The 8261-nt window shown below is 27.0% G+C and overlaps 1 protein-coding gene across 1 annotated transcript; it reads right to left on the minus strand.

Annotated features, from left to right (window-relative positions):
- Positions 1-3275: 3275 nt before the first annotated feature.
- LOC107030938 (E3 ubiquitin-protein ligase PUB23-like) lies at positions 3276-5112 on the minus strand. The gene is made up of 2 exons (XM_015232155.2): positions 4777-5112; positions 3276-4521 (listed from the first exon to the last, which is right to left on the minus strand). Exons 1-2 carry the CDS (start codon positions 5101-5103, stop codon positions 3592-3594), a joined length of 1257 nt encoding a protein of 418 aa, XP_015087641.1. The 5' UTR covers positions 5104-5112; the 3' UTR covers positions 3276-3591.
- Between the last annotated feature and the right edge of the window lie 3149 nt (positions 5113-8261).

Consider the following 8261-nt stretch of genomic DNA (forward strand, 5'->3'; position numbering starts at 1 on the left):
ATATATATATATATATATATATATATATATAATCTTTTCTAATATTTCTTTTCTTGAAAAATAAAGGGGATACAATGTTGGCATATTATTTATACATATTGTATTATCAAAAGAAAGAAAATAATAAAACATTATTATGAAAGCATTTAGGACTTTATTGTTACGAAGATCTATTAAAAATAATTTTTTATAAAGATAGAAATAAGGTCTTACCTCTTATCTCTCGAATCCTTAGATTTTACTGATCTGTTGTTGAATATCTAATCAAGAGATAAAGATTATCACATGTGTAGAGAGTAAAAGAAAATAGAAAATGCAATTGAGAGGTGAAAAATAAGGAATAAAAGACGGATTTTTATAGTTGATTTGAGGTGTTTTTAAGGACAATATTGGAAAATCTTTTAAAATAACATTCCATATATACTGATTTATAATAATTTTAATGATTTCAAAATTAATATGAACCTACCAATTTTCTTAGAACCTACCAAAACATAATCTTAGTAAGAAAATCTTTATCAAAAATAGGTAAATTATTATAATAATTAATCTTTTCTCCACTTAATGTTTAAATCCCTTAAAACAATATTCTCACCTCCATATACATTAATATGTTAACGACTCAATTTCATACCTTGTGGTCTATGATATTAATTTTGGTAGTTAAAATTATTTCCATTCCCATTTTAATTATAACCTAATCATTTTATTAATTTCACTCGATTGAATTATATAATATCTTATGGTTTACAAAAAATGTTGTATGAGATTGTGCCAATAGAAATGTTACCTATTTTCACACACACACAGATAAAGCCCTTAGGGGTCGTTTGGTAGAAAAATAAATAATGCAAGGATTAGTAGTGTTGAGATTAGTAATGTAGGGTATATTTATTTTTTCCAAGTGTTTGGTTCATTGTTTCCCATCCCATCTTGTATTTGAATTAAAACTCTACAAATAACTTCTTTACAATTATACCAATTTTCTATTTTATGTAACTGGATCAAGGTAGATAATTGCCGGACAATATTATTTTTCTATATATGACCTTTTAACTAGCTAGGAGAAGAACAATTTTGTTGTCATGTTTGTTATTTTCTCACTTGAATTGTGTGAGGGTACATAATTGTCATCTTGATAAACTAATCACTTAAAAAAAAGTTAAATTTCATTTTAAAATAGATAGACCATCTACTTTAAAACTAAAAAGACGGTAACAATAGTAAATCAAATAAATTATTATCTACATTTACACATAAAAATTATAAGTTGTTGTTTTAATATGTATACAATTTATAAATTGTTCAAAATACAAATAGTTAGAAACCATATATAAATCAACAAATAATATATTCAATTATATCACAAACATCATGAAGTGATATATTTGTCTTTTCAACTAGTAATGATAAATAACTCACATTTTAAATGTTGTATTGATATGTATTACATTTAGTTATCTCATAACAAATAACTCTCTCTAAATAATACATGAGTCCTACTGTAATGTCCCATTTCTTGTGAATTTGCTTTATTGTGAATTGATCAGTTTGTCCTTCTCCTTAGTGTTTCTATGCTTGGTTTAATTTGTGTTTTGAAAATGGTTGGTGTGGTCCCTCATGCGATTTAGTGTATTTTTTGGTGATTTGACCTTTCTTGAGTTGAGAATTCATGATAGGATTGACTTTGATCAATATTTTGTCCGAACGTCAAATGGGGGTTCTGTCAGTTCCATCATGTCCGCAACGTCGAGTTTGAACTAGTGAGGTGGTTGGTAAGGTTTTTGAGGCCTTAGGTTGATATTTGGACGTTTGGGTAAGAAGTTGAGCGTTTAGACTTAAGAATTGTCTGGGAGGGTAATTCCGTCAACTGAATCTTTTTAGAAATTCGACGATTCCATTAAGTCCGGATTGTCGAACTTAGTGGGTAGCATGTCCAATTTATTTTTATCGAATTTTTTGAACGAATCTCGAGGGTCCATTTGATGATTTGAAAGTTGTTTTTCTAGTATTTGCTGACCTCGCAACCACGAAGGGATCTTCCTTTTCACGAGGGTTGCGTTTGCGAAGGATGGTTAGCTTTCGGGAAAGGTTAAGTGGGCAAACCTTCGCGAAAGCGAAGGCTTGTTTGCTTTTGGGAAACTTGTTTTTTTATAAAAATATTTATGACTTGAGTTGAGCACCATGAGTTTTCAGGTTCAATTTCCATCACATAGAAAAACTCGGTGACGTCTTCTCATCTGCTTTAACCTTAGTGTGAATAAAGTTATCTTATACTTGTTATTGATGGGAGGTAACATGTATCTCGTGAAACTAATCAAGGTGTGTCCAAGTTGGCCAGGCCACCACAATTATCAAAAGATAAATAAATTTGAAAGTTTATACAATTTTCTTTATATTGTATTCTCGAGGCAAAATTTTGTTTTTTTTATCTTTTTTTAAAAAAATCTTCTAACTATAAAAAATAAAAAGGTCGATCAAAATTAAATTATGCTTCTTCATTCATTCAAACAAACAAGTTCTCTAAATATTTTTATAGTAATACTGAACTGACTCATACATCTTCTAATACATATATAAATGTTCTACTCTTGAAGCTCATGGTACCACCTTTCATAGCACGGTATTATCTTTTTGTTACGTAGGTATACTTTTTTTTTCTCCAAATAAACTTTTAGTTGAGATCACAAATTCTCTTTTAATAATTACAACAATAATAACCTTTCTTTTAAAAAATAAAATACATATTTAAACATAATTTAATTTTCAAAAATTATCTTTAATACAACTTTATACTTTTTTTTTAAAATTTTTATTAAATTTATAGTCAAACGTTAGCTTAATTACCTTTTCCTTCTTGTCTTTTAGGAGAGTAAAGTATGATGACAATGCATTGCATACTTATCTTAGGAAATATTTTAGATAAATAAAATCAGAAGTCAATTTTATATACTTCAGTTGAATGGGATTATTCATATGTATATGATGCAACATAAAATAAATTGTTTGAATAAATAAATAAAATATTATATAAGCAAGTAGTTCTTCACAAGTTTTGGTATATACAATTTGTTAAATAATACTAGCTCACTTGCTTATAGTATTTTAAGTATTGCACTTGTGTATATATAAGTTATATAAAGGAATTAACTTATTTTTGTTTTCAAATATACTTTTGTTTAATAAATGATCTGAACAATTTTTTTTTAATTTTTGTTGAATACTTATTTGAATTTTCCAATGTTGGTATATCATTTATACATATCATTAAAAGATGAAAAGAATAAAACATTATTATTAAAGCATTTTGGTCTCTACTGAACCGAAAACCTATCAGAAACAACATCCTATAAAAATATCCTATAAAGTAGGAAAAAAAAGCATGTAGGGCTCTATTGAACCGAAAACCTATCAGAAACAATCTCCTGTTAAAATGTCCTATAAAGTAGAAAAAAAGCATGTAGGGTTCTACTGACCCGAGGATCTATCAGAAACAACCTCCTATAAAGATAGGAAAAAAATGTTTGTATACGTTTTACCTTCTCCGATCCCCATTTATAAGATTATACTGGTATATGTCGTTGGACAGTACTATTGCCCGGGATATCTAGTCAAGAGATAAACTTGTATACATGGAGAATCACTCCAAACATTTGAATGTGTCTTCAAGATCTCCATAGCTTTTTTCTTCAAATAATCACCACAACTTGCTTGAATCACCATACAAAGCTTTGACACAACTCCAACTCTCAACATTTCCATCAACACTTCTTTTGTGGCTGAACACCTTGAAATTGATCCAAAAATTTGAATTGCACAATCATCTGTGGATGAAGAAACCCTAAGTGTCCTTTTAGCCACAACACTAAGTCCACCAGCATGCTTCAAGAGTTCAGCCCTACCATCAGCCAAAGTACACAAATGTGCTAGTACACAAAGTACCAACTCTGAAACCCTCTTTTCAGTGTTGCCTAATTCGAGCTCTATGAGCTCGAATATAGCTCCTGATTCGATGATCTTATGCTTATTTCTTCCCCATGGACAAGCATTTATTAGCACTTGTAACGCGCCTTTTGTTGCTTGTTGAGAGATATGATGTTCACTTTTTTTTCGTAAAGTATTCACTATATCTTGAAAGAATTCAGGGTTTAGCCCTGATAGAAGATTTGAACTCGAGACTTCTGTTACATTTTTCAAGACCATCATTGCTTGAGTCTTGATAACAACTTGAGTTTTGGTCATGTCACTCTTCAAGATCCATGAAATAGCTTCAATCAGATCGTGATTTTCCTTGACAAGTTGAATATTTTCAATTGTTGAGCTCCAAACAAGGTGGAAAATTCTTAAAGCTTCTTCAAGACCATTGATTAGTTTTCTTTCTTTATAACTTTTTACTATAAAGGGAACCATAGCCTTAATTGCACCAACTTCCTCCAAACTCTTCTTGTTCTTCTCATTGTTCTCAATCACCAAAACATCAATTTTCCTCAATGCTTCAACACAAAGCTTATCATTATTCACCTGAAGTATAAGTTATATACACTGTCAGTATAAAGAATTTCTACACAACCATTTTAATTATATTTCACATGTTATACTAGATTGTTTAATCTATATTTAGGTTATCACATCATATGTAATTATATACTTGTTGTATATACCTAGCTATAACTATCTTTTAGATGACTTGATTGGAAAAAATATATATTTCAAAGATAAATAAATTAAAAAAAACACTATATATCATATCGGTGCATAAAATTTAAACTCATTTACCTGACGAACAAGTCGGAGAATGTGAGATTTGTTCAAAGGATATTTAGGGGTTGGAATTGTATCAATTCCCTTACTTGCATTAGCAATACACCAAGCTTGAATAATTCGTCTTAGCATATGATTTGGTGTCAACAACTCGATGTCTCTAGGCAAATTTTGCTTTGTTACCGGACATGTTGTTGTCATGGCCTCTTCCACCCCCGTTAACAACCACATCTCGATGCTTTCTCGATCATATGTCATTCCGGTCACCGTTGTCACCGGATCTTTCATAATCATAAGTGATATAGGACATAAAAAATATTGAGGTATCTCTACTTCATCCATACTTTTTTTTTTTTTGGCAAATAAAAGAAACAAGAACCTAAGTTTATTATGAGGAAGAATATGAGTATTTATATTAATGAAAGTGGTAAAATATAGCGGCTAATATATATGTGAAATTTGAATGGAGAATACAAAAGAGGAAGAATAATAAAGACTCATTATAAAGTCAAAGCAAATCATATTGTTATTTTATTATTAATAAGAAATATTCCTTATTTGGTTGGTTCATTGGTCAAAGTTTGAATTAGGTGGGTCCACTTATGAGTAAGCAATTGAGAAATATAATTTTTTTTTTTATTTTTTGGTATGTTGACTTTTTTAATATTTGCCTTATGGAAGGTAGATCATATATATAATGATATAAAGGGTAAAATAATTATTATATTAATTTAGACTCTATGTATTATGTGTTTATACTGTCTATAAATAATGATTTTTTTGGGTAAAATTATGATGATGAATTAAATGAAATAGTAAAAATATTTGGTCAAACAAAAAAATGTTTATAAATAGAAAAATTGTAATCTTGACCTTGACCAAACATTCTCTATGTGTTGTAACTTTTATTTATTTATAATTCTTGTTTTTATTTTAAACATTACCTATAATTGATTAACTTTTAAATGTAATATATTATATAAATATGTTTTTAAATTTTGATTTAATTGACATTTATATCCTTTAAATTTTATTTTATTAATTCTAGTTTTTATTTTAAACATTAATTATAATGGGTTAACTTTTAAATCTAATACAGTATATAAATATGTTTTTTAATTTTGATTCAATCGACGTTTATATCCTTTAAATTTTTATTTTATTTTATTTTAGGTCTTTTTAATTTTGATTCAATTGATGTTTATATCCTTTAAATTTTTATTTTATTTTATTTTAGGTCACATTCAAGATGGAGGTTAAACATGACCTCTACATGGTATATATAGTATTAAAATAAATCAAAAACAAAACACCTGTACAAACGATATTAAATGCTTTCTTTTTCGAAAGTTTCAAGATTAGACATGACCAATATTTTATAAAAATATAATTAAACTTCTAATTAAGTCATAATTTACTCAAAATATAAATGTTAAAAGATTATAAATGAAGTTTTCACTCTTTTCAATAAACAATAACAAAATTAAATTTATATTAGTAGACACTTAAATTTGTATAATTTTCTTTTTAAAAAATAGGGATTGACAATGAATAATCCATTAATTAATAGAAGGATAATTTTGGAGAAAAACTAATTAATACATCTTTGAATTTTGAAAAATTCATTCATTTTAAACCATCGGAAAAATTCAGAAATTCATTAATATTAAAATTGAGAGAGTACATAACATAGACGTTATAAAATTTGAAAACTTCAAACAAGTGATTTTTGATTGATGTTAATGTTATAATTGTTCAAATATAAATATGATTAACTTATTTTTTTTCTAAAACATATAGCATATTTATTGATTAAAAAATAAGGACAAATTAGTAAATGGACTTTTTTTTAGCATTTTGTCTTTTCTTTTACAATTAATTGCCTAATATATACACTTCTATCTTCTTACTATCTTACTATTTGTTATCTCATCATAATATGGGGTTTAAAATCTGAAAACCTAAACACACGAACTTATTAAAGGAAATTTAACATTTACTATATACATATAAATAATTTAATCATATATAAATAATAATATTTTTCGTCGAAAAGGATTTGAATGAACCCTTAACAAAAAGCTGGCTCCGACCCTGATAAATAGTATTATTGTTTTCTTTGAATCGATGGTCTATTGGCCGAAACAATCACTTTTTCTGACAGATAAAAAATAAGATTTTTATACATCCTACTCTATACTATCATAATTAAATTTCACGTATAAAATTATACTTGATATATTATTATCGATGACAAAAAAAGAGAGCATGATAATCAATATGAACCTACAACAAATTTGTGTTTTTTTTCTTCTCCCTTCTGGATGTTTTTAAGTGTTTTATTCAAATGGTTAATTATAACTTGTGATACACGAAAAGATACCCACTGAGTTTATACATGCAATGGGCAATATTAGTGTTTTCTTTTTTCCATTAAAACATAAAAAAGTTTTTGTCAAAAAGGGAAAAAGAAAAATGAGGGGTTTTACTTTATGGTTTTAATTCATTTTGGCCACATTATATCAATTACTTTCTTTATAAGTTTCATTTGATGAATTATAAAACATTGGTTGGCTGTTGAATTACACACTTTATCGTGATAAATATTAAAGTATATTCGATATGGAAAAAATATTTTTAAAAATAAAATATAAGTGTTTTTTTTTCTACCGACATATCCTTAATATATTAATAGAAAGCGTTGTAACTTATAAGATAACTAATTTAGAATCGAAGAAATAATATTACTAATTTTCGTATAGCTTTTAAATATGTCTTATATGTTATTTATAGATATTTAAAAAGAATCGATACTTAAAATTTATAATCAAATTATTTGAAGTGTTTTATATATCAAATTTTTTGTTATAAATTAGAACAGGGGGAGTAGTACTTATACACAAACAAGATTTTTTAATGGATGTTTTCTTGATTTGCCATCTTTTCATGATTCTCTTAAAATTCTATATAAATTTATTTCCAATAAACAATATCCTATACAATTTTGTAAGTGACATCTGCTTTAACTTTTATATTTATGAGTTATCGAGATTGTTTTTAATAGATTTCTGACTCAAAAGATATGTTTATTTGCAAGAATAATATTACAATAAAATAGAAAAATACAACGCGAATGAAATAATAACAAGTAGTAATGTACACTAAAGAATAAGATACTATATACGTCTGCTAAGTGTCACATATCTTTGACACACACACGCAAATCTAAAATTTGAAAACTCCGAGTAAATCAATATCAAGCTAAACAAAAGGTTTAGTTGTACAAAATACACTTTTAAGCTTTTTGTGGGGGCATTATTAATTATATTTATTTTTTATCAGTTTCTTTAGATAAATATACATATATATACACATGATTATTTTCGAGGTTAACAAAGTGCACGTGCACCCCCACAAATACATGTAAATTCACCTCTGCTCGCACATAAAATGTGATATTACTCATTTAATTACTAGTCTTATATCTTAATTTTTGATCT

This window comes from Solanum pennellii, chromosome 1, assembly GCF_001406875.1.
Source record: "Solanum pennellii chromosome 1, SPENNV200".
In the NCBI taxonomy this organism is placed as follows: Eukaryota; Viridiplantae; Streptophyta; class Magnoliopsida; order Solanales; family Solanaceae; genus Solanum; species Solanum pennellii.

What these genes read in the sequence shown, in the direction of transcription:
- LOC107030938 (XM_015232155.2), bottom strand. Translation starts at nt 5,103, where the DNA reads ATGGATGAAGTAGAGATACCTCAATATTTTTTATGTCCTATATCACTT. An exon ending in TTCTCCGACTTGTTCGTCAG is followed by an intron (nt 4,522 to 4,776) that starts GTAAATGAGTTT and finishes CTTATACTTCAG; the next exon opens with GTGAATAATGATAAGCTTTG.